This window comes from Heloderma suspectum, chromosome 15, assembly GCF_057233095.1.
Source record: "Heloderma suspectum isolate Gila_16-S chromosome 15, 16-S_ref, whole genome shotgun sequence".
Classification (NCBI taxonomy): domain Eukaryota; kingdom Metazoa; phylum Chordata; class Lepidosauria; order Squamata; family Helodermatidae; genus Heloderma; species Heloderma suspectum.
The window spans coordinates 16,837,017-16,864,747 of record NC_139472.1 but is presented as its reverse complement, the minus strand read 5'-3'; the positions used below and the strand labels follow the sequence as shown (position 1 = coordinate 16,864,747).

Genomic DNA, 27,731 nt, shown 5'->3' with positions numbered 1-27,731 from the left:
GATTTTTATGACTATAACCCATGGATTCCGCAGGGGACTGTCTTTTCCCATGTCAGGTGTATTCTGCAGACTTTTGGAGTGTTTTTCTAACCTTCAGGAATTCTGCGCAAAATTCATTATAGAAGAATACTCATTTAAAAAATGGCTGAAGATGTGTATTTCCCACATAGGCTAAAATGTGAAAATGCACATTGGGGGAGTGGATTTGTGCATTTTGTTGGAATCCGTGGATGTCTGCACGTGTGAATTTGCGCAATTTGAAAACAAAAAAATGCAATTCCGTTGATGGGCAGGCAATGGAACAAAAGGCACCTGACAACCTGAAAATCACAAATGGAATGGATTACACCCAATCTGTACCTCCCGTGTGTGTGTGTGTGTCTCTCTCTCTCTGTGTAGGAGACATTTTCAGGATCCTGCCTTTGGATTGGGGTAACTAGATGCCATGGAGGTCAGATCTGCAGTGCCTTCAACAGGGACGGGATTTTTGTACAGGTAGCATTTCCATCCTGTCAACTTCAATTTGTCCAGAATGCCACAGTAAGATTGTTCAGTTCACCAGGGCTGGTTATAGGGAGCATACGATCCCCCCTTCTTATAACAGTTTCGCTGGCTAACAGGCTGTTTCCAGGCATAATTCAAAGTGCTGGTTATGACTTGTAAAACCCTACATGTTTTGAGAGCAGACTGTTTGAAAGACTACATTCTCTCATAGAAGCCTGCCCAAATTTGGGGATCCTTGGGAGAGGGGCTTCTCTCTGTCCTGCTGTGATCAGCGGCACACTTGGTGGGAGTGTGAGAGAGGGCCTTTTCGGTGGCTGCTCCCAGGCTCTGGAACTCCCTGCCAAATGAGGCCAGGCCAGCTCCATCTCTGTTGTCCTTCCATTACTGGACAAAGTCATTTTTATTCAAGTAGGCATTTGGCTTTTAGGCTGACTTGTTTGCTGAAATTGGATCATCTGTTGGGTGCAGCTTACTTCTTTCTTACTGATGTGTTTTAATTGATTTGTTTTTAACCACGTTTTAACTGATGAGTTTTAATCATAATTTTGTATTTTATCTGTATTCTTATTGTTAGCTGTCTTAAGCATTTATACATTTAGTTAACTGATAAACCAACAATGAGGCACAAGGAGCTTAAATTTTCCACCAGACTCAGTGAACTGATCACACATAATTCCCATCCCTCATACAAAAGCAGAGTTGAACCATTGCCACCCATTCCCTTCTGTTATAGTTCTTCTGGTTTGCTCTTGTCTGCTTTTCACACCTCCACACCTCACTGCAAATATTTCTAAAAGTAATCCTGGATTTGTTGCATGGATACATTTGCCACTCATTTCATTATAGTCGCATTTCTCCCCTCCCTTTACATTACAGATTTATTTATTATTTGATTTGATACACCACCCTTCAATTCAAATGAATTCCTAGAGCCACCTCTCTCTCTCTCTCTCTCTCTCTCTGGATCCACTGTGGATGTAGTCAGTCTTACGGTAAAATGTATATGAAAGATAGAAAGACTAACAACAGAGTATTCAAAAATATAGATTTTAAGCTAAAAGTTTCAGCTTCCACCCTCATCAGTAGCTGTGCTGTTAAATGGGGATCAGGAGTAGCAGTTTGGAATGCGTGAAGATGAACATTCTTTCAGAGAAAAAACAGAGGTATGAGTGGAGTAATGCTTATGCCATTGGGACGAAGGGTTCTCAGTCTATAGATCCAGACATTTTCCCTTTTGTCAAGCATGTTATTGTCTTTTATTTGTTCTGTTGGAAGCAACTGTAAATCTGAGAGACGTGTGTGCAGGAGAACTGAAATGTCTTGCTACAGGCTGCTCCAGTTTTTTGGTCAGAATCACAGATTTGTGGTTATGAAATCTTTTTCTTAAGTCCGATGTAGTTTTCCCTACATATTGCATATGACATTCAATTAAATAAACCACATTAGTGAGCAATTAATATGTTTATTGCTCAATCCAAAGATAATTGCAAGAAATGCTATTATACAGTATCAAAAATTGCACATAAAGTTAAAACAACAAAACTATAAGATACATATCAGGTCTTTGTTACTTATCAAGTCTTTTAACTAAAATTAAATATGGTGGGTGTGCAACAATAATATAGCATAAAGGAACTTTAATATCTTTATAACAATTCACATTTATAGTGTTCAAAAACTTTGCTCTACATCTAGTGGCTTTCACCACAAATACCACAGCCCTCTGTATCACATATGGGTTGGTTGATTGTAATAAATAACTCAGTTTCTCCTTTACACCCCTGTATTTCACTTTCTTTAAGAGAGACTCTAAATAACTTTCTCTTATGTCGCTATATAATTTACACCCAACCCAAGTACATAATGAGCCAAGTCCTCTAGGACTTGTTCTCCACAAAAACACAACCTATCTTCTACTGGCATACCATGAAATCTCCCCTATTTCATCATAGTATTCATTTTTTCATATCTTAGATGTGTAAAAGCTTCCTGATCTTCCATTTTCAGAGGAACTGACAAATATTTCTTGGATCGGTGCAGTTCTTTTGTACTAGCTAACCATTTCTGATGATGTAAGAGCAGTTATATCAGTTTGTGCTACAACAACAAGCACTCTTCATTTAAAAATATTTCTGCTAGCTTTCAACCATGGATTTGGTGCCTGGCCAGAGAATCCAAAATTGGGGAAAAAATTAAAGAGTTTTTGCAACCAAAACGTTCCGTGCACAAATAATCTCTGTTCCTCCAAACAGATCTTAGCAAGTCTTTCTTCTGTTAAATTACTTCTTCAGCACCAAGAATTTACCATCCTTACATATATCACTCCAGAGATCTTTTGGATACCCAGTTCGGCTCTAATTAAATATGCTGGGCTAGATTTAGAAACCCCCAAACTCAGACCCAGAAAGCGACTTTGAACACCTTCAATTTTTGTAAGATTTGCAAATCCCCAAATTTCTGTGCCATAAATTAGCATAGGTATTACTTTTGCTTTGAAGATTTTTAAAAGTGGGCTTAATGTACCTGGATAACTATGATTTAATAGTCTGTTCAAGGATTGTAAGCTAGCAATGGTGTTCAATTCATTTTTCTTTATTTGTAGTCCCCAGGATTAATTGCTGAGCAATTAATACCAAGATAACAGTGTTTTACCTGCTCTTACCCCTTAGAATTAATAAACCACCTATGAATTTTTCTCTTTTTGCCAAATACTACCTCGTTAGATTTATTGTTGATGGGTAGGTCATTTTCTTTACAATATAGACTGATCTGTCTCAGGACAGGAGTCTTCTTGGGCCCACCTGAGATGTTGAAAATAAAATCATGTCATCAGCATACAATAACATATTTACCTCTGTGTTCAAAATTTTGAGCACATGATAACCCTGGTTATGTAAAAATGCCACCACGTCATTAATATTCAAATGGAAAAGAAATAGTGCTAAGATGCAACCTTGGAAGACTCCTTTATGTGTTGGAATGAGATCTGTAAAGGCAAAATTTTAACCTGTTCTCACCTTCAAATAGGTTTCAGAGTAAAGTGCTTTTATTAGTAATAAAAGCCTCAAATCTATCTGTACTTGCCAACTTTTCCCAAAGATGGCATCTGTTTATGGAATCAAAAGCTGCATTTTAATCTATAAAAGCTGAGAAAAGCTGTCCACCCTTAATGGAACACTTAGTTATGAGACAATGTAAAATATAACAGTTATCCAGGGGAGATCGTCCTTTCCTAAAACCAGACTGCTGTTCTGCAAAAAATGGCATTTTCTTCTGCCCAGTCCTCTAGTTTTTGTAAAAGGTGATTAGCATAAATCTTTGCTGGAATATCAATTGGACTGACTGGGCTGCAGTTATTACCGTCCTGCTGGTTACCTTTCTTAAATATCGGTATAATTATTCTAAAACCCCAACCCTTTGGAATACAACCTGTGTTGTTTATATGGGTGAATAATTCAGCCAGTAGCTATGCCCACCCTACATCACTCTTGAATAATTCAGGAGGTAAAAAATCCTGGTGCCTTATTATTCATCAATGTCTGAAATAAGCAGTTTGATCTCAAGAGCAGTTAGAGATGACCATAGAGGTAATAAATTTATATCCAGTGCCTGAGGCAATTTAATTTCTGTCCTTGTGTCTTTTTCCTCTTTAAATGATACCTGATAAAAAAAAAATTCCCCCTTTTGCAGCTGATATAGGGATATTGAAAGCAAATGTTACATCTTTTAATCTACCGGCAACTAAATGCCAAAAATAAGTCGACTTTGAGCATGTTGGGGCTGATGCAAGCTCAGCCCAGATACATTTCTGAAACTGTGAATCCTTAGCCGAAATTTTTTTTTTATTGAACGACCAAACTTGTGGTCACGGAATCTTGTTCTTAGGTCCATGGTAGTTTCCCGGACATATTGCATATGCCATCCATTTTTATTTTAATTTTAAATTCAGTTAAATACACCACATTAGTGGAAGTGCATGTTAACAACTGTCTAATGCAATAAGTCCTGTCAGTAACTGTGCCCCTGAAAGAAATGGTTTCTTGGAGGTTGGTAACTGCAGGTTACAGTGGTATGATCCTGGGTTGATCAGAGAGCGAGAGAGAGAGAGAGAGAGAGAGAGAGAGACTGTCTCTCTCTGTCTGTTTGTCTCTCTCTCTCTTATTTATTTATTTATTTATTGCATTTATACCCGCCTTTTTTCCAGAACACCTAGCAGTAAAACACCAATACAACTGATTTTAAAAGGCCCTGGAGAATACAAAGACCTTTGCCTAATGTCTAAGTGACGCTTGTAAAGACAGTGTCCACTGAACCTCTCCTGGAGGGGAATTCTGCAGCTGGGCTGCGACCCCCAGAGAAGGCCCACCCCCTGGTAGACACCTACCTCATCTCAGCATGCGGGGGTACCTTTAGTAGGCTGATCTTAACACTCAGGCAGGGACATATGGAGACATGTAGTCCTCCAGGCAGCCTTTTCCCAAGCGATCAAAGAAGGGGTGCACAACTTGGTCGGTTTTAAGGATCACAGAAAATGCTCGGTCAGGAGTTGGGGGCCATGTGCACACTCATGCATGTACACACACACACACACACACACACTGTGATCCTAATACAGGTCACTTTTTCCTTGCTGACAGCAGCAACAAAGCCTAGTTTACATGGGGGAATTTACTGCCGTGCTCCTGTGCCTCACATATGGGTGTGTGACGCACATGACAAAACCCGCAATATCAGTCTTGGGTTTTCTTGCAGTAAAAACCGCATTTTCACAAAGGCCTTTTCTGATGGATTTTCTGATTACCGCAACGTCCATGCGTTTTGGGGCTCAGCGTGTCCTAAACTTGCAGTACTACTCTGGGGGGAAGAGGGGAGGCTTCAGCGCTGCAAGGAGGAAGGGAAAGCTGTGTCGGCTAAGGATGGCCCTGACAAGAATGGAAGGTGTTAACCCTTCCTGTCGGTTTCATCTTCCACTGACCTTTGTGTTTCTGTGTCTTTGTTAATGCCTACCTGTGTGCATGATTGCACCTTTGAATGAGCGTAATGAATGAGACATGCTCTCTCCTTTGTCCTTTTTATTTCTTTGCCTCAAGAGACAAATAGCTGGCATGGATAACCAGGTCTGCTCGGAAGTAAATCACATTCTCTTCAATGAGGCTTACTCCTGAGAAAGTCAGCACATTGCTTTTGGGATGCATTAAAAAATCAAAACAAAAAAAAAGCATCTCCACTCTTTTGCACCAAGCTTAATCATTGTTTTTAAAAAATGGAAGGAAATTCCCCTTTATTTTCGCCGTCATAGTCTACATAAATATTTACGTAGATTCAGACAGCCAAAAAGAAGGAACGCAAATGGCGGCGGCTGTAGCCGCCGCCATTTGTGTATGTGTTGTTTTTTTTAAACCCACGCAGCCATGATAGGCTATGTAAAGATTTACGTAGCCTATCACGTCTTTTTTTTTTTTAACAAGACTGGAAATGGCGGTGGCAGCAGCCGGTCGGAAGACCAGCCGCCGCAGCTGCCAGTGCTGCAGCTGCCGCCGGAGCCGCTGCGGCCCGGAAGATCCGCCCCAGGTAAGTCTCATCCCGGGGGGCGGATCCGCGGGGGGGAGGCAGGCCATTCCGCCACGGAGTTCAGGGGCATTCAGCCTCACTGAGATCCGTGGAGGAATTCTCTGACATCCCTAGTCCCTAGTATACGCTGCATTAGTTGTCAGCATGTGCCGTGGGAGGAGGAAATCCAAAATGATGAGCATCCAGTTTTAAACTGAATCGCCTCAGAAAGTGTCTGTGTGTAGATTGGGCCCAGGAAAAGAACAATCTGTATGAGGATCTCTGGGGGATGGATTAATCCATGGGAATTCAGCCATGGTGAGGGCATCAGGGCACCTGTGGGGACTGCAGATAAGACCTTGTGGCATGCAGCCACATTAACGACTTTATAGGTTTAACTTTGAATGGGGCCCAGAAGGGGACTGGCAGCCAATGTAGTTGTTTTATACTGGTGTAGTATGTGCTATCTTCAAAGATAGACAGACACAGCACACGACAGTAATCTAGCCTCAAGGTTGCTATGCGTGGGTAACTGAAGCCAGCTTCTCCCCGTCCAGATAATGATGCAGTTGGCAAACCAGTTGGCATTACAGATGCTCATGTATACATTGACAAAACACTTGGAAAAAGGGGGATCCTGATAATGATCATGTTTATGATTGCATCAAATTCTTTTTTGTGTATATTGTTTCACAGATGCGCATGTGTGTCCCTGCCAATTAGTAGAAGAGTGACATAAAGAGAATCTTAGTTCAGCCGTTTGGATAAACACATCAAGTTTACTTTTCTGCGGTGTTTTATCAATCCACATCTGAGCTCACGAGCATTGGTGAAACACACACAAAAAGAATGGTGATGCATTACATATACTTGATAATTGTTTTATGCTGAACTTCATGGTTTTAATTTTTGTGAACCACTCGGAGAGCTTCGGCTATTGGGCGGTAGACGAATGAATGAAAGAATGATCAGCTCAAGATTGCTTGTTCCTTGCAGTGTTTTATTATTAATGTACACAGGCACATGGCGGGGAAAAGGCACAAAAGACCTGAAGGAACTGAAGGATGCAGAAATAGGGATGGCGGAGAAATCCGCCACGGACTCCAGTGAGGCTGGATTCTTTGGGATCTGCCCCCCCCAGAGTCCGTGGCAGAATGGACTACCCCCCTGCCACCCCCCGAAATCCCCCCGGGATGGAACCTACCTGGCAGCGGCTGGTCCGGGTCACCATCTTCATTCCGCAGCCATCTGCTGCCGGGCTGTGGAACAAAATGGCGTCTGGCATAGGGGACGCCATTTGTGTCCCTGCCATTGGCCATGATTGGCTACGTAAATATTTACGTAGCCTATCACGGCAAAGAGCAGGAACACAAATGGTGTAGTGGATGCCATTTGTGTCCCTGCCATTGGCCGTGATTGGCTACGTAAATATTTACGTAGCCAATCATGGCCAACAGCAGGGATGCAAATGGCGTCCCCTACGCCGGACGCCATTTGCCTCTGCGGACCGGCCACTGCTGGAAGTCCAGCAGCGGCCGGAGCTGCTCCACAAAGCGGAGCTGGGAGGATTTCGGGGGGGAGGACCAGATCGCCTCCCCTTGCCTGCGGACCCCCCCATCGACCCCAGGTAAGGGGATCCCTACATCCCTATGCAGAAAACTACACTTATGCAGTGCACCGTACAAAATTTGGAAATTAAAATAATAATAATGGAGAATTTTCAGTGCATCAGCTCCACTTTAAAAACAAGCACAGGGAATTTGGAACCCCAAATGCCAAGGAAGAATTCAGATGAAGGGAATTTCAGAAGCATCCCTACACAAAAAGAACTAATTGGAATGGGCACCCATCAGATTATTCTTTCTATTATCTAATTAAACTCATGGTTTGCATGGCCTGATCCCCAGCCCTGACCTCAGGTTTGAATTGCTATGCAGCCAGATGCACTTCAACTCTAGCAAGGTTTAGAAAATCTAATTACAAGGATTTCTGGTGCTAAGTAAAGCACCTGAGATATGATGGATAACCTGGTGCAGAGACACCGGGATTTGAGAGTCCCTTTCAAGTGAAGCCAAGTTATCCTGGATCCATTAATGCCATTTCCTGGCTGGACAAATTCAAGAAACATCATATGGCACAGTGCATTACCTGTTTCCTAAAGACATTGTGGGGTAGGAGGGGGGAGAATTACTCCTAGGGCACAGAATTAAAAAATAATAATAATCAGGGAGATGATCTGGGTAGTTTGAAAACAGAAGCTGCTTTGTCCCAAGCGTCTTAGTGGGGAAGAGCAGAGGATCCAGGGTGTCCATTAAAGCAGTGGTGCAGTTAGGGGATCTTAAGACTTTGGACTTATTGGCCTTCCAGCCGCTGCCCCATTCAGATGGTAACGTGCCACGCTGGTAGAGTTTCCCTGGGGCCCCTTTGGCATGGCTCCTTCAGCATCAACCCAATTTTATTTAAAGCCAGGGGAGGCTGGTGGCTCCAATGGGGTGGTGAATCCTCTCTGGATTTCAGTCAGAACCTTAAGGGAGCTGTCCAGGGTGTGAAGCTTTAGAGTTTTGACTGGTTCTCACTGAAACCTGGATTGGATTCACCGCCCCACTGACATCGGAGCTGCCAGCCCCCGCTGTTCAAAGCCCTTGTTTGGGGTTCCCCTGCTGAATAGAGCCTTGCATTTCTGCCCCCAAGTCCTGCCCTGATGGCTCAAGGGGACTTGAGTGCAGGAGGAAGGGCTGGTTTTCCTTTAGGACACATTTCCCAAATGCTCCTCTTCCCAGTTTCTCCATGGATTCCCAGTTCACCTATATTGTTTCTCAAGTGAAGCTGACACGTGTGCAGAAGAGGGCAAGTCAAATGATCCAGGGGCTGGAGCATCTCCCCGTCCCCTATGAGAGAAGGTTACAACAGCTGGGATTGTTTAGCTTGGAAAAAGGAAGGCAAGGGGGAACATGATAGAGGGGTGCAAAATTATGCATGATGTGGAGAATGTGGATGGGGAGATTTTTTTTTCTCCCTCTGTCATAATGCTAGAATCTGGGGTCATCCCCTGAAGCTGGTTGGTGGGAGAGTTAAGACAGATAAAAGGAAGGATTTCTTCACATAGCATGTAGCTAAATTATAGAATTCGCTACCACGGGATATAGTGATGTCCACCAATTTGGACGGCTTTCAAAGGGGGTTGGACAAATTCCTGGAGGAAAAGGGTATCAATGGCTACTAGTCTTGATGGCTCTGTGGTACCTCCAGTATCAGAGGCAGTGGGCCTGTGTATACCAGCTGCTGGGGAACATGGGTGGGAGGGTGCTGTTCCACTCATGTCCTTCTTGTGGGTTTCCTGTGGGCAGCTGGTTGGTCACTGTGTGAACAGAATGCTGGACTAGATGGACCCTTGGTCTGATCCAGCAGGGCTCTTCTCATGTTCTTATGTTGTTTTCTTGTTCGGTTCCAGATTGTGTTGCCTCTGGTTGCAGTTCCTTCAACTCATTTGTAAGCCCCCTCTTCCCCTTTCTACCTCACCAACACACATGACCACATTGATAAAACACAACAAAAAAGCAATCTTCAGCAGACTGTACAACAAGTCCATGGGGTAGGTTAGGCTGAGAGACAATTGGCCCGAGATCACCTAGTAAGCTTTTGGCTAAGCAGTAATTTGAACCTGGCCCTTCTCAGCACCCTGACTACCACACCTGAGATGTAATGTATACCTGTGGACCAAATCTCCTCATCTGAGGTATATTCAGAGGGAAGGTTCATCAGGCCAGAAGGAGGGCTGGGATACCCATCTGGTACAGTACAATTAACTCGAGAATGAGGTGTTAGAAGAAATGCCATTTAGGTGAACAGCATATATATTGTTGGGATGATTCAATAATTATGGGCTCCAAGTTAAATGACAATAGCCCATGAAACCCCTCTAATAACCATGGCTGTGTTTCTGTTGTGATGCTACGCAACAGTTCTCTGAGATTTTGTTTTAAAGAAAATAGGTCTCTAGCACTCATGACTGCTGAAATTGAATGGCCTGAAATGCTTAATTACATCTCTGAAATCAGATGTGGTCGGTGGTGGTGGTGGTGGTGGTGGTAGAACATTACAATGTCATTGTTCCCCAAAATCTTCTTCCCTTCCCCATGACTACCTGCAGACATAATGCCAAAAATGTTTAAAATAGAGGAATAAATTGTGCAAACCAAGAGGAATGATGGAATTAAGAACATAAAAATAGCCCTGCTGGATCAGACCAAGGGTCCATCAAATCCAGCATTCTGTTCACACAGTGGCCAACCAGCTGTCCACCAGGAACCCACAGGCAGGACATGAGTGCAACTGCATCCCCCCATCCATGTTCCCCAGCAACTGGTGTACATGGGCTCACTGCATCTGGTCCTGGAGGTAGTACATAGCCATCAGGACTAGTAGCCATTGATAGCTTTTTCTTCCAGGAATTTGTCCATCCCCCTTTTGAACCCATCCAAACTGGTGGCCATCGCTACATCCCGTAGTTGCAAATTCCATAGTTTGACTATGTATGCGCTGTGTGAAGAAGCCCTTCCTTTGATCTGCCCTGAATCTCCCACCAATCAGCTTCATGGGATGAGCCTGGGTTCTAGTATTAGAGTAATAAAGGAGCAGTGAAATCAAGCAGCATGATTTATTTAATTACAGCCCAGGTAAAGCCTGGGTGAATAAGGGTGTTTTCAAGAGGTGTTAGAAAGATGGCATATTTTCTGCCTCCCAAACTGCACTAGGGAGGGTTTTCGAAAGGGTGGGTGCCACTACAGAGAAGGCTCACCGTCAGGGTTCTTCAGGGCAACATTCCATTTGTTTTGGAATGACCAGCGAAGCCTCCTCTGATGATCTTAAAGGTCATCTGGGTCTGCTAGGGAATAAGGGAAGGTGGTCTGTTCGGTATCCTGGTACCCAGTTGTTTAGGTCTTTGCATGACAATAACATAACCTTGTACATGAACTTGGGATGAAGGAGAATTTCATTGCTTCTGCACTTTTATGCAAACTGACCAATTTCACACTTCCTGCGCTAATATATAGATGGGAACACAGTTATTATTTGGATTTCACACTTCTTTGATTTTTGCAATACAGTTCTCAGCTAAAAAAAATGCATATATATATGTGTGTGTGTGTGTGTGTGTGTGTGTGTATATATATGTGTGTGTGTGTGTGTATATATATGTGTGTGTGTGTGTATATGTGTGTGTGTGTGTATATATGTGTGTGTGTATATATATATGTGTGTGTGTGTGTGTATATATATATATATATATATATGGGAGAAATGAACAAAAACGTGTTTTTCAGGGGAATGCATAAATGCATATTTTAGGGGAAATGCATACAAAAGTGTGCACTTTAGGGAAGGGGTATTGAACAGCTTTCAACCCGAGGGCTAAATCCAATTTTGGAGAAATTCCTGGGGGCTGCATTGCAGTGCTGGGAGGGACTAAAGTCAGTGGGATGGGACCAATATTACCATAAGTTACCATAAGTTACCATAAGTTACCATAAGTTACCATAAGTTACCATAAATACCAACATGTAAGCCAATACATGCCAGTAACTTAAGCCTTAGGAGAGGCATTTCATTTTTTTTATAATGAGGGGGAAAAACTGTGCAAATGCTGGGAAACTGCCAAATGATCCACAGTTGAGGGAAAACAGTGGGGCAGGAGAAGGGGGCATGGCCACCCCCTTCAGGCCAAATGGACTGAAAATGGGCCAAATGGACTGAACAGCCGTCATGAATCAGAATGGACTGATCCCTCCATCCCTAGCAGAAACACTGAGGGCATCTCTACAAGAGCGATCTATTGTGTGCTCATGATCAGCCACCCACGGACGTTTGTGGGTCCTTTACATGACGTTGTCAACCTCCAGGACGTCTGCCGCATGTTTCCCCATTTATCCCGCTTTCAGAAAGATCTGAGATAAGCTGGAATTTTTTTTTTTTTAAAGTAGGATATAATTCAGCCACTAGATGGTGGTGTTTCATTGTAAATATAGAAAGCCCCAGAAAGGCTGCGGAGAAAGGGCTTTTTCAATAGAGCTGTGCACAAATGACCTCTCAAAATTCTCCAGCCTGTTTATACGCAGAGAAATTGGGGGGACAATTTCACTGAATTTCTCCTAGTGGAGGAGAAATTCTCCAATAGTTTCTCACAGATACGGCTCACTACTGGCAGGGGTTGTAGCACAGGTCCTTTCTTTTTCCTAAGGGTTTTTTGGTTTATTACACTGCTCCTGCAGTGGCAACAGCATCAACTATGTTGAGGCTTCCACTTTCCTGAAACAGAATTTTGAATGTCTTTTGGTGGTATTTTTGGGCTTACCTAATCATTGTGAGGTGGCTGAGGGTGCTGTGTATTCTTTCCTCTCTCTATTGTACATCTCTTCACTGCTCTGCAGCCTCCCAGGCCACCTGCACGTCCTAAACTGAAAAAGCCCCATGGGAGGAATGGCCTCATGATGTCTTCTCCATGGCGGCTTTAATTGAAATGTGGGAAGCTAAGGTGGCTACAGACTGCCACTGAGATTATTGTACAATGACAGACAAGACACTCACCTCACAAGCAAGGTAAGCACAAGAACCACGAACCCAACCCATGAGAATTTATCCCAAATTTCTCCTCCTTTTGAAGACAAAAGGAAGGGAGGCTACAGAGAGAAGTTCAGAGACAGCAAGTAAGGGGAAATGGAAGATCAGGGACGTCCGGTAAGGAGAAATGGAAGATCAGGGACGTCCGGTAAGGGGAAATGGAAGATCAGGGACGTCCGGTAAGGGGAAAGGGAAGATCAGGGACGGCCGGTAAGGGGAAAGGGAAGATCAGGGACGGCCGGTAAGGGGAAAGGGAAGATCAGGGATGGCCGGTAAGGGGAAAGGGAAGATCAGGGATGGCCGGTAAGGGGAAAGGGAAGATCAGGGACGGCCGGTAAGGGGAAAGGGAAGATCAGGGACGGCCGGGAAGGGGAAACGCAAGATCAGGGACAGCTGGGAAGGGGAAAGGGAAGATCAGGGACGGCCGGGAAGGGGAAAGGGAAGATCAGGGACGGCCGGGAAGGGGAAAGGGAAGATCAGGGACGGCCGGGAAGGGGAAAGGGAAGATCAGGGACGGCCGGGAAGGGGAAAGGGAAGATCAGGGACGGCCGGGAAGGGGAAAGGGAAGATCAGGGACGGCCGGGAAGGGGAAAGGGAAGATCAGGGACGGCCGGGAAGGGGAAAGGGAAGATCAGGGACGGCCGGGAAGGGGAAAGGGAAGATCAGGGACGGCCGGGAAGGGGAAAGGGAAGATCAGGGACGTCCGGTAAGGGGAAAGGGAAGATCAGGGACGGCCGGTAAGGGGAAAGGGAAGATCAGGGACGGCCGGTAAGGGGAAAGGGAAGATCAGGGATGGCCGGTAAGGGGAAAGGGAAGATCAGGGACGGCCGGTAAGGGGAAACGCAAGATCAGGGACGGCCGGGAAGGGGAAACGCAAGATCAGGGACGGCCGGGAAGGGGAAAGGGAAGATCAGGGACAGCCGGGAAGGGGAAAGGGAAGATCAGGGACGGCCGGGAAGGGGAAAGGGAAGATCAGGGACAGCCGGGAAGGGGAAAGGGAAGATCAGGGACGGCCGGGAAGGGGAAAGGGAAGATCAGGGACGGCCGGGAAGGGGAAACGGAAGATCAGGGACGGCCGGGAAGGGGAAACGGAAGATCAGAGATGGCCGGGAAGGGGAAAGGGAAGATCAGGAACAGCCAGTCTCCCCAATATGTTATGTTTAAAGAGTCAGGAGGAGGCTTAAAACTTGAGGAAAGGCCTCTATATCATCTCACACCAACAAAGTCTTTAAAAGTTTCTATCTCAAGAGGACAAAAAAAGTGGACAACGCAAGGACAAAGTTTTACAAGTGGCAGCTGTCAAATAATTAGGACCATTGGAGCATATCTAATAGCAGTCTGTTTATTTTCCAGGTTAGTTGATCGGTGCATACAAGAACTACTGGTGCGGACACCTAAAAGCCATGCAGACCAATGAGAACAAGGAAATAAGTGATTGCTTCTAAAGCATGAGTAGACATGTTCAGGGAGGGTTGGTCCAGTCGTGGCTTTCAGCTCTGTTAGATAAGTGCAGTCAGAGGCAGTCCAAGATGGTGGGGACAAACAAGAGGTGAAGGCCTTTTATTTATTTAAGCCTTTTCCTTAGGCTGACCCCTGTTAGAAACTGCTAGTGCTGGGAGTATAAAATTGACAGCCACGCATTCTCAGCATCATTTGATATACTGCCCCTCAGGGGCGTTGCTAGGCACTTAAAAGGACCAAGGCCCATAGGACACAAATCTGCATAAAATCTGCCTATGCTAAGTTATTACTACATAGGCGAATGTAGAATTAATTATTAGGATTGGTTTAAATTTCACAGGAGGCAAAGGCGGCCAATTCATTTCTCATCCAAGTCATCTCAAATGTAATCCATTCTTCAATTAATTTGAATCCTGCCCCTGATCAGCCCAAACTAATGGGAAATGTTTTTCTAACCTTAATTTCAATGCAGGCAATCAATAAATAAGAAAGAAAGAAAGAAAGAAAGAAAGAGAAAGAAAGAAAGAAAGAAAGAAAGAAAGAAAGAAGGTGTATGTGTATTGCAGCTTGTGGGAAGGGGGAGTTGCTTGGGAACTTGTGTGGGAGGGTGTTGTGGCAGAACAGGGCAAGTCAGATGATCGAGGGGCTGGAGCATCTCCCCTATGAGGGAAGGTTACAACAGCTGGTATTGTTTAGCTTGGAAAAAGGAGGGTGAGGGGAGACACAGCAGAAGGATACAAAATGATGCATGTTGTGAAGAACATGGATAGGGAGACATTTTTCTCCCTCTCTCAAAATACTAGAATCCGTGGTCATCCCATGAAGCTGATTGGTGGGAGGTTCGGGACAGATAAAAGGAAGGATTTCTTCACATAGCATGTAGCTAAATTATGGAATTTGCTACCACAGGATATAGTGATGGCCACCAATTTGGATGGCTTTAAAAGGGGGTTAGACAAATTCCTGGAGGAGAAGTCTATCAATGGCTCCAAGGTTTGGTGCCTTTATGCTACCTTCAGTGCCTGAGGCAGTGAGCCTATGTACACCAGTTGCTGGGGAACATGGGTGGGAGGGTGCTGTTGCACTCCTGCCCTGCTTGTGGGTTCCCGGTCAACAGCTGGTTGGCCACTGTGTGAACAGAATGCTGGACTAGATGGACCCTTGGTCTGATCCAGCAGGGCTCTACTTATGTTCTTAATCCTTCCGTTCCCAGCTGAAATCCTCCTTGAAAATTGGATCCAGTGTGGCAATTAAGCCTAGGGAAAAACACATTCCATTGGCACCAACAGACGCTCAGGGGCTCTATGGAACAAACCTGGGAAATAGATTTGGACCTCGGGACCTATAGCGGCAGGCCTAGCAATGACCCTGCTACCCTCCATACAGAAGTTTCATTTCGCCATTCTGGCCAAATGTCGCCACTGGCAGGTTTAACCTGCTTTCTCACTGTGTCTGTGTGGCCCTGGCCAGCGGTTTCTTCCGTTGCCTTGGCTCACCCAAGACACGGCACATCCTGAAGCTGTGGCAGTGTGAATAAAGAAGGCAGGTCTCATTTTATAGGGGTCTCTGCACCACCTGTTGGTATCTCTCTGACCAAGAACTCTGTGGGAAAACTGCAGGCTAAGCTAGCATGTTGGATTATCTGCAGATGAAACCCAGGAAGTTTTTAAAAAGTCAATCTCATTCTCATTGAGTCTGCCTCTGAGGCTGACCTAGTTTTCTGGATTGAGGGCTACAGGAAAAGCAAGGAGGCCCTCCCCTGCCTCCCAAGCAACCACAGCCGCTTGGAAAAGATGCAGATGATGCGTCTCCAAGTAGGGCTAATTCCACACCGCTTTCCGCACCTTTGCTGCAACACAGGCTCCCTCTGCTTACTTTAGATTCATTCAAAGTCAAGAGGAAGACAAAAGTCACCAGGCAGGATTGAGAATTAAAGGTGGGCTGGACATTGTCCCGTAGTGGGGGTCTATTCATCTGCCACTAAACCATTTTAATGGTATTTAATTTCTGTGAACTGCCCAGAGAGCTTTGGCTAGAGGGTGGTATAGAAATATAATAAATGAAATGAAATGGGGAAAATCATATCCTGCATTGGTTCCTGCCCAAATTCAGGGGCATCTGTCATGATCGGCCTGTTGGAGGGGAGCGGCTCTCTTCAAATCTCAGTGCATTATTTCCATCTCTCACCCGTCTCCCACCTCATCCCAGCTTGCTCAGCTGTATGAAACTGGAATCTTTCCAAGTCTCCTGTCTGCCCTTCAAGAGCTGACTGTTCTACGATTAATCTCAGAGTGATCCGTCTCCTCCCTGCTGTAACTCTGCTCTTCCTGTTCATTTTAATCTGCAATATGTTGCAATGATTCACTTCTGGTTGATCTCTAATTATATGCTCCTCTCTCCCTCTCCCTCCTCCTCCCAGTCTTTTAAACATGAGGCTTGCTGTAGGCTGTAATCCTGCGCACATTTAATTTGGGAATAATTCCCACTGAACTCAATGGAACATTCTTCTGAGTAAGCACGCATAGGGCAAGAGCTGTGTGCAAATAGCCTCTCAAAATTCTTCACCGTATTAGTGGACAGGGGAAATGGGGGATCTCTTCACCCAATTTCTTTAGGGGGAGGAAATCTGGGGCAAACATGTTCTCCACATGATCTTGTCTGAGACTCTGATCTCAGAAGCTAAGCAGGGTCAGCCTGGGTAGAACTTGGATGGGAGACCCCCTGGGAAAAGCTTCCTGCACTGAGCAGGGGGCTGGACTCTATGGTCTTGTAGGCCCCTTCCCACCCTATGTTCTATGATCCTCCAACAGTTTCTTGGGTGGTGGGATTCACCATCAGCAGTGGAAGCAACACAGCTCCTTCTCTCCCCCCACCAAGTGTTTCCCCTTGCCCTGCTGCTGCAACTGTGCAGCAACGGTGATGGTAGTCTGGCCCCCATTTTGCATACTCCACAATGTCCCAGACCTAGCATCGTTATGGGCATTGTGTGTGTGGGGGGGGATTGCCCCGCACAAATGGTGAAGAATATTTGGAGAACATTCTTCAGGGTGGTCTTCTGCATTGTTTGGAGTACTGCTGTGCCAAAAATTTCTTCTGCATTTTTTTTTTTTTTTTACCATTCTCATTGAATTTGATAGAAAATAAATAGCTTTCGAAAAGAAATTCAAAGGAAGAGTAAGTTTGGAGAAATTCTCATGGGTTAGGTTTGGGGTTCTTGTGCTTACCTTACATATGAAGTGGCTGAAGAGTGCGCATGACTGTCCTGCCTGCCATGTACAATAATCTCTGTGGCAGCCTGTAACCTCCTCGGCTTCCCGCACTTCAGTTAAAGCCATCATGAGGAAGACGTCATGAGGCCATTCCGCCCATGGGGGCTTTTTCAGTTCAGGATGTGCAGGTGGTCTGGGAGGCTGCAGAGCCATGGAAATATGTGTAATAGAGAAAGAAAAAACACATAGCACCCTCAGGCACCTTGCAGTGATTAGGGAAGCTCAAAAACACCACCAAAAGAAATTCTGCAATTCTGCAAACACCTACAACCCCTGCCAGTAATGATGTCTATGTGTGAGAAACTGCTGGAGAATTCCTCCTCCCCTAGGTGAGGAGGGGTGAAATTGTGCCCTCAATTTCTCTGCCCGCACATAGGCTGGAGAATTTTGAGTGGCCATTTGCACAGAGCTCTTGTTTGGAGGGGGGGAAAGCGAGGGCCTTTATCTTCTTGGCAGACTACACATCATATTGAATATATGTAAATGCGAGTGGATGCTGATTAAGGATGTCAGAGAATTCCGCACGAATTTCAAATGGGATCGAATTCTGACAAATCCGGTCCACGGAATCCTCCTCGGAACTGGGCGGCCTGGTCAACCTGGACCGGAGCTCACGTGGACCCCCTTTTTTTTGTCCACTAAATGGTGGATTTTACGAAAATAACCACGTAAATAAATCCGTAAATCGGAAATGGAAGAAGAACGCGAATGGCTTTACCCTTTTTACAACAGCATTTTCCCTGTGACCCGGAGCCGCTCCGTGAGGATTCCGGGGGGAGGAATGGATCGCCTCCCCCACGATGGATTCCCCACTGGAACGGATGGTGGGGAATCTGTACATCCCTAAGATGTTGTGTTTCCCTAGCCCAACCTTCCTCAACCTGATGACTTTCAGATGTATTGGGCCCTTGTAACCTGAAGGGACGTCTCCTCCCATATTTATCTACTAAGGCCCCAGGTGGTAGTCAGACCAGAAGGAGAACCATATATCAAGCCCCCAGTACAAAGCCTATGTGTTAACTGGGGTGGAGCTTGACAGGGGAATTGGCTTATGTTTGGTTAGGGTTAGTGATGGGTGAACGTAGTGATGAGTGAACTTACCCTGGGCAAATTTCTTATTTCCTCGGATAATCATTAACTCACCCGTGTAAGCTCAGATGAGAGTTCTCTCTTAAAACGAGAACAAAATGGAGAAAAGGTCTGTGTATACATCTACCTGGCTGTTCCTTCAGGGTTGGTTATGGGGTAAAGTGACATCATCACAGTATGCCACAAGGAATTGCCAGTGTGGAGTAGTGGCGAGAGTGTTGGACTGGGAGTCGAGAGATCTGGATTCTGGTCTCCACTCGGCCACGGAAGCTCCCTGGGTGACTTTGGGCCAGTCACAGACTCTCAGCCCAACCTACCTCACAGGGTTGGTGTTGTGAGGCCAAAATGGAGAGGAGGAGGAGGATTATGTACGCTGTCTTGGGTTCCTTAAGGAGGAAAAAAGGCAGGATATAAATGTGATAAATAAGCAAGACAAGTGTTAATCCAACCAACTCAGCACACACACAGAAATAGTGTTGTTTAAATACGGACTGCACATGCTCAGAATCTTTCAACCAATCGGGGGTTGGACTCAATGGTCTTATATGCCCCTTCTAACCCTACTAGTCTTTGATTCTACAAATTCTGAACTTATAGAGAATTCATAAAATGCTCATTAAAAAGGTGAGCATTATGAATAGGTGACGTTTGACCAGCAAAATGACTAATTATGAAATTTGGCAGCTTCACAAGTTAAGGGTAGGAACCGTAGCTTCTATAGAGAGCCAGTGTGGTGTAGTGGCTAGAGTGCTGGACTGGGACTCGGGAGATCCGGGTTCGAGTCCCTACCCGGCCACGGAAGCTCACTGGGTGACTTTGGGCCAGTCACAAACTCTCAGCCCAACCTACCTCACAGGGTTGTTGTTGTGAGGATAAAACAGAAGATGGGGAGGATTATGTACACCGCCTTGAGTTCCTTGGAGGAAAAAAGGCAGAATAATAATAATAATAATAATAATAATAATAATAATAATAATAAATATAGCTGATTGGAACTATCAGTGAAATAAAACTCTTGTTTTTCTAGTAACAGTAACCATAAATGCTAAGCTTTTTTGTTGTATTCCTTTTTAATGAAATACTCTATATCTTTTTTTTTAACTATATCTGTGTCACACCTAATGACCAGCTACCTTGGGTTTTTTTTTAAAAAAGTATGTTGGATACAGGGGTGCAGTTTTATGATGGCAGCGGAAATTAATGGTAGGATAACCTATGTGGGATGTCTTCCACATATTGGTGTGAATAGCAGTAGGATGCCCCGTTGAAGGGGTGATCCTTTCCATCTTTGGCACTAAGGTAATAGTCTGAGGCCCTCCTCTGCTGCCCTTGCCAAATGAGGCAAGCCAGGTACCTATGAGAAATAAGGCCTTTTCAGTGGTGGCATCCCATTTGTGGAACGCTTTCCCCAGAGCAGCTCATCTCTTTCCACCTTTTAAAAAAATTCACCCAGGCATTTTAAGAACTATTGTTTAGTGCTTATAGTACTTTTTTCTGCTGCTGGGTTTTGAATTCGGTTTTCTATGCTGGAATGGTTTTATTCTTTGCTGCTGGTTATATCTTGATTTTATTCTGCAGTGGAGGGGGGTTGTGTTTAATGTTTGTATTTTATGTTTTTAATCTATTGTATGCCACCCAGAGAACTTGGTCGTTAGGTGGTTTAAAAGTATAGTAAAGAAATAAATAAACTCCCACCAGCCTCAGCCAACATAGTCAGTGTTGCTGGCTGGGGATGATGGAAGTTGTAGTCCCACACACCTTCTGCTTTAGGCCTAAAAATAACATCAAGAAGGGGGATTTAAAAACAGCTATGAAGGCCACAACGAGTTTTTCATCTGAGAGTTAGAAGCCAGGAGTGCTAAGCATTATTTGGAACTTTTGAAGAAATCACATGCCCTTGATAAAGAGAAGACTCTCAAAATGCATCTGCCTTAGGTGTATGCTACCACCATCACAGTTGCGGCCAAAGGGTTCTTCATGTGGGAGATCAGTGACCGGATCTCACACGTTTTATTTCTATTTGAAAACAGTCACTTGGGAGGCAAGATAACCTGAATTCAATTGAAGCAACAATACTGGGTGGGGTGGGGGTTATTTAAACTTTTTCTCTGCACTGATCTAAGCCCCACCAATCCACCTAACAAGCTTCTATTGTACCTGCAATGGAAACATGCAAGCATGACATAAGCAGCTGTGAATAGCACCTTTTGCAGTAGGAGAGAGGATGGTTTAGATTTGGAAGTGCTGGGGGAAAGGAGTGTAATACAACCTCCATGTCACACATGTTTTGGCCTGCTGGACCTATACTCAGTGGCCCATAATCAAGAATCGTAGAATCATAGAATAGTAGGGTTGGAAGGGGCCTACAAGGCCATCGAGTCCAACCCCCAATTCTTGCCAATTCTTTAATGTGGATTTCCCCATAAAGTCAATTTGGCATGGGAAAATGGATCAAAACTCAATGCTTTGTTTCGTAAATTCTTTTGGGGTTCCTCTCCACCAAAAAAGACTGCCCATCAATGGTGCAGTGATACATTTTGAAGTGCAGGTGCCTGTCATAACCATCCCACAGCCATGCCCCCAAGCAGAGTCCCAAAAATACAGGCAGCTGTGCTGATCCATATTAGCAAACCAGTCCTAGGAGTTTTCGTCTCCACCATGAGCAGGACTTCTGTAAAGCTAATCTGTCTTAATTGCCCATTCAAGACCAAGCCACCCCCAAATACTTCATGTTGCAACATCAAATCATATATTGAAGCTGAGAAAATTCATCCCCGCCTATCCCCCACAGCTAGGGATCTGTGCATTGTGTAAAATCCACTCCGTCTGCGTTTTGGTGCTTGTCAAGCACCTTTCGTTCCATCGTCTGCCCATTGACGGAATTGGATTCTTTAAAAAGTTGACTAATGATATTTGAACAAGTTGATTAATAATATTTCACGAGATATAGATAGATGGGCATCTTTAAAGTTGAGTTTATGGGGTAAGGTGACTACACTTACGATGAATACCATACCCCAAATTATTTATGTTATACGAGGGATCTGGCAAATACCTGGCAAATATTTCCAAAAACTCAATGCTTTGTTTCGTAAATTCTTTTGGGGTTCCTCTCCACCAAAAATATATTTAAAAAGGATGCAACTTCCAATTAATGAAGGTGGGTTCAGTTTTCCGGATCTAGCTATGTACCATCGTGCCTATTTGCTGACCTCTACTAATGTTGGACTTTCCCACTCAAATTAGATTTTCCTCTGTGGTCAGTATTGGAATCTTCTTGTCTGGACCCCCTCTTTAAATGGATGGCATTAGGTTCTTGGCCTATTAAGGTAGACAGAACTCCTCCCACAATTTTGGCAGTTAGGAAAGTCTGGAGTATAATGTCACATCAATTACAGTTTGATCCATTGTCCCATGCCAAACTGACTTTATGGGGAAATCCAGATAAAAAAATTGGCAAGAAAATGTTTTTATGGCAGACCTGGACAGATAAGATGATCTTTACTTTAGATCAATTAGTGGGGGTTGATGATGAGTTTTTGGTAGTTTCAATTTTGCAAGACCAATTTGATCTGCCAGCTTCAGCGGAATGGCAATATTTGCAATTGAAGCATTTGTTGGTATCTAGATTCAGTCCTGCAGCTTTTACTGCCTCAGAGTCTCCTTCTCTATTGGAAATACTTACTGAAGCTGATCAGATGTATCAACCTACAATTCATGTTTATGAACATTTATTATCAATGAATAAATATGACACAAGTGGTTTACAGTAGGAATAGAACAGGGAATTGGAATGTCCTATTTTGCTTAATCAATGGACTGCCATTTGGGGGTCTGTGTCGGACATTTCAATGGATCTTTGGTTACACCTTATTCAGCAAAAGCTCTTGTGTTGGGTCTATTGGACGCCACAACGTCTTTTTATGAAAGGCTTGTTAAATTCGACTAATTGTTGGAGGTGTAATGCAGCCAATGCTTCTTTTAGTCATATGTTTTGGAAATGCCCAATGGCCGCCTTCTTTAGGGAGGAAGTCATCTGATTGATAAATTTCATATTGGAAAGCTCTTTAATATGTACTGAAGTAAACGTTCTCTTAAATTACTTACCTGCTTCTTGGAATGTAACACATGGTCAGCGTAAATGGATTTTTCGTGCCATACGGGTTGCTAAAAGACTGATACTACGATATTGGAACATAAAAGCTCACTACCTGTAATGCAATGGACTGAAGACTTAACAACAGTAGCAACATTTGAAAGAGTGGTATATAGGCGCCACTTGCAAATGAACTTATATTTGGATATTTGGTCTGCTTTTAATGAAGTTTATGTGTAACTTTTTTCTTCCCTTTTCCCCCGAATATTGTAATGTTAGAAACTGAGGATTTTTGAATATGTTGTTGTATTTCTATTTTTATTTCACTCTTTTTTTTTAAGGTTTTGTAATGTTTTCAGTTTGTTTTGTTTTATAAAAACTTCACAATAAAAAAATAGTTTCTGAATTTGCGCAGATTCACAAGTGGAAAAATGTGCAAAATCCCACAAAATGTGCACACACACCCCAATGTGCATTTTCACTCTTTAACTTATGGGGAAAATGCACATTTTCAGCCAGGTTTTTTTTTTCCCATGTGTATTTTTCTACAATGAAATTTGCACAAAATTCCCATAGGTTAGAAAGCCAGTCCCGATGTCTGTGGAATCTGCCCAACAGGGGAAAAGCTGGCCCTTCTGTGTAACCCACAGGTCAGATCCATAAAATAATTTGGTTCCGCTGCAGATTTCTCTGACATCCCTACCCACAGCTGTTGTGAAGATTGAAGCTAAGCACAGAGAGATTCTGTGATTTTTCTTTCTAGAAGATTGGAAAGACTTCCATGAAAAAAAAAATGCAACTAGAAGCTATGGAGATTTCAGAAGTTCCATCTCATATTAGCAAGCTTTGGGTAAAATCCAACATCAGTCCTACTTAGAGCAGGCACACTGAAATGAATGGGACTTAAGTTAGTCACTCCCATTAAGTCCCAGTTTCATGCTTTGTTGCCTTCTAGATGAGGCCACTTTTAACATGCTCCCTTGAAAGTTTCTGTGCCCTTTGAAAGCCAACCTGTCCGGGAGATGACTAATGTGGATATATGCTATTATTTATAAAATGTGTTAAATGGATTTGTTATAGTTAGGGCATTTATATATCTCTATGGTATTGTACTGTATATGTATTTCTATTGTATTGTTGCATTGACATTATGTCTTAAACATGTAGGAAGAGCTGTGCTGGATCAGATCAAGGGCATCTCTACACCAGCCTAAAATCCTGCTCTTAAAATGAGGCTTTTTGCTTCTCTTTTAAATGCAGGATCACAACAACCCCCCTTTTCACGTGCTTCCTTTCCCCCCTCCCCTTTCTCCCTGCATCTGAGTCTTCTATTATCTTTCATTGATCTCGCTCCTCTTTTTGCCACTTTTCCTCTTTTCACAGAGGGAACTCAAGCGGAACACAACGGGGTAATTTGATAGCTCATTATCTGTGATCTATTTAAAAATGGAACAAAGGGCATTTAGTGCAGGAGACGCCCTGGAAGGTCACGGCATCATGTAAAGAGCCTGCAAACTTTCGTGAAGGAGCAATCTCAATCGCAGGATAAACGCTCCATGTGAAGAAAGCCCAAAGGTCTATCTAGTCCAGATTTCTGTTTGCACAGTGGCTAACCAGGTGCCTGTTCGAAGCCTGGATCAGAACAATAATGCAATAAGCACCCTTCTAGTAGCTTACTCTCTGTGTGAACTGCTTTGGACATAATTTTGCATGGCAAACCAGCATATAAACAAATCAATGAATAACAATATTGCTAAAAACAAATAAAAAATGTACCCTTCTCTCTCTCTCTCTCTCTCTCTCTCTCCCCCCCCCTCTCCCTTTCTTTCCATGCAGGTCTCAATGAAATCCAGTGCACTGTTCCTGTGGAGGAAATAACAATATATCTCAGTGAATTAACAGAAGCCAGTTTTAGGGATTGCAAATTTAATTTATCACTCACAGACCTTATTATCATCATCTTCTCTGGCGTCGCTGTCTCCATTGCCGCTATTGTCTCAAGCTTCATTTTGGCCCTGATTGTGAACTGCTTCCAAAGATGTGCACCCAGTAAAGACGACGAGGACGATGAGGGTGAGGAAGACTGAACACCATTCCATTTCCACATTGTTGGATGAGTCACTGGTTTCCAACGGACAGCAGCTAAACAGTACATTACAACACAACAAACATCTAAGGACTGAATACCCCTCCCACAGCCTCAATGGGATTTCCCCATCAATGTCCATGGAAAATCTAACAAGGATTTATGGAAGAACGCAGGCTTTTCTAGTTAGATCACTTGATCTGATCCCCTGGTTAAAATTAATGATAATAAGACAGAAGAAGGGAAAGGCTCAAACAGAAGACCCGAGGCAACCAATTAGGGCACAAGGATTAAGATCTGACCTTCCAGTTGGTGGCTTATTTTTATTTTTAATGCTTTTTATTTTAGAATTTCCCCTGTTAGGTTGTTCAGTTTGTAACAATCCCACTTATGTGGCATGCAGTTTAGCATAACAGTATATAAATTAACAAATAAACATCAAGGTAAGAAATCAGAATAATCAGTCTTGCCATAAAGGCAGTGTGTTGTTCATCATGCACTGGAAGGAATCTTCTTCTGGACTCTTGTGCTTTGGACACCATAGCTCATGATGTTTAATTCCTCCATCATGGCTTTAGATTCTCCAGATGCCTATAAATATGCCGTCACTTGGTGTCTCAAGGAAGGCATGGCCCTGTTGACCCTGAAGAATCACAGGATCAAAACCATGCGAGTTGATGTATTTTTTGGTTTGGGGGGCAACCAACATCTATTCACAAGAACACACACGCTGTTTTGGAATGCATTCGGGTGGACAACTGAAAGCTTTTCTGGACAAGTTCTACTTTTACCCAAGTGGCGCTATCCAACCTGCACCCATGTGGTTCCATCAGCTGCCAAGTTTAAAATGGGGATGTTTGTGTAGGAGAGGATGGAAGAGGAAGCGGGTTCTTCCTATGTGACCTGTGCCCATTCCAGGTCTACCAGAGTGGAACAGGCAGCAACTGTGGGAAGTAACCTTCTACAACGCTAAAGTGTTATAAGAAGAGAGAGATACTGGCCTGGTGCAATGACACAGTCTTACATGCTTTGTTCAGAAGCTTCTGCTAGTTGGAAACAAAACCAGACTTCTGTCAAAATTTGTGAACAGTTTGAGATCTTTTTAAGGAACCAAAATTCAAATTTTGCTGCCAATATTTAGGATTTTGGCCATTGCAAATAAAGCATATTTCCCCACAGCTTTCAAAACAGGAGTGCAAAATGAAGCCCCAGGTAGATATGCTTCCAAAATTCCCCACTTCCACATTTGTTCCTGGAGTTCAGAGCTGCAAATTGCCTAGTCTTAGAAATAATGCGCTGAGAATTCTCCATTGCTCCAATAACAAACAAATCTCTGTATTATTTATAGCATTGTACAGTGCCATTTGCTGCAGTTTTCACTTCCTTTGGTTTCATCATTTCTTCTCTCCCCACACTTTTATTACAAATATCCATGAGTACACTGATAAAACAAAGCAGAAAAGCAATCTTTCTATTCCAGTGCCCTCATTGGCTGTGCATCCCAAAAGGTGGCATCTGATTGGCTCAGCTTACTGCCAATCTGGGAGAAATCCTTCAAAGCATGCCAATGCCAGAGACTTTCTGACACCTCTCTGTATTGGTGGTGGTGGTGGTGGTGGGGCTTCTGAGCTGCACGGCCCTGGATATCTGCCCTGCAGTCTGGCAATAATTGTGCCACTGTTCATCAAGACTCTTTTTGTGCAGTGTTTTACAAATACTCATAAACACATTTGTGCTTCAGTAAAACACTACACAAAGATCGTTGTGATTGCATCAACACTGTGCATGTGTATGTTTTTGGACAGTGTTTTATCAATGCACATGCGTGCATCAATAATGCAAAGGTAACGATGCAAAAGAAATGAAGGAGCTTAGAGCTGAGCTCAGTTGCACATCGCACAATTTCAGAATTATAGGGTACTACTTAGTTAAACTAGAATCCAGGAAGAGAGGAAAGCAGGGCAGAAGGAAGGAGAGGAACAATAGAAGAGTAGAATAGGAGGAAACCTGGAGCTTTATAGAATCATAGAATCATAGAATAGTAGGGTTGGAAGGGGCCTACAAGGCCATCAAGTCCAACCCCCTGCCCCTGCTCAATGCAGGAATCCAAGTCAGAGCATCCCTGACAAATGGCCGTCCAGCCTCATCTTGAAGGCCTCCAGTATGGGAGAGCCCACCACCTCCCCAGGTAATTGGTTCCATTGTCGTATTGCTCTTACAGTCAGGAGGTTTTTCCTGATGTTCAGCCGGAATCTGGCTTCCTGTAACTTGAGCCCATTATTCCGTGTCCTGCACTCTGGGATGATCAAGAAGGGATCCTGGCCTTCTTCTCTGTGACAACCTTTCAAGTACTTGAAGAGTGCTATCATATCTCCCCTCAGTCTTCTCTTCTCAAGGCTAAACAGGCCCAGTTCTTTCAGTCTCTCTTCATAGGGCTTTGTTTCCAGTCCCCTGGTCATCTTTGTTGCCCTCCTCTGAACCCTCTCCAGTTTGTCTTAGGGATGTCAGAGAATTTCTCCACGAATCTCGGGGAACCCCCGAAATTGTTGGTGAAATTCTCTGCCCCCCCGCCCCCCCCCGAGATGGGACTTACCTCCCTCGAATGCTGCCGCCACCATTACAAAATAAAGTAAAACAAAACAAAACAAAACAAAACACCCGTGATAGGCTACGTAACGATTTACGTAGCCTATCATGGCTAGATTCCCAAAGTCAGCCGTGATAGGCTACGTAAATCGTTACGTAGCCTATCACGGGTGTTTTTTTTTTCACTTTTGTATTTCGCGGCCGGGGAGAGGGGGCACCTCCCCCGCCCAGCCTGAATTTCGGCCAGGCAAGGCGGGGCGCCTCCCCCCCCGGCCTGAACTTTGGGGGGAGAACCGAAGCACCTCCCCCCCACCGCGAAGCAAGCTGCGGGACCAGGTAAGTGCCTTTCGTACATCCCTAGTTTGTCTGCATCCTTCTTAAAGTGTGGTGCCCAGAACTGGACACAGTACTCCAGATAAGGCCTAACCAGTGCTGAGTAGAGGAGAACTAGGACTTCCCGGGATTTGGAAGC

General features: G+C 44.1%; 1 protein-coding gene across 2 annotated transcripts in view; it reads left to right on the top strand.

Annotated features, from left to right (window-relative positions):
* The window catches only part of LRRC38 (leucine rich repeat containing 38), a 56,722-nt gene that overhangs the window by 19,580 nt on the left and 9,411 nt on the right, over positions 1-27,731 (top strand). The window contains exon 2 of one of the 2 annotated variants that reach the window (XR_014786069.1): positions 24,424-25,885. Coding sequence is in view for 1 of the 2 variants with exons in the window: in XM_084822276.1 (XP_084678402.1) it covers positions 24,424-24,674 (251 nt within the window). In the remaining variant the exon portion in view is untranslated. Of the gene's footprint in view, positions 1-24,423; positions 26,114-27,731 lie in introns of those variants that run through there. The other variant, XM_084822276.1, reaches the window with a different exon arrangement.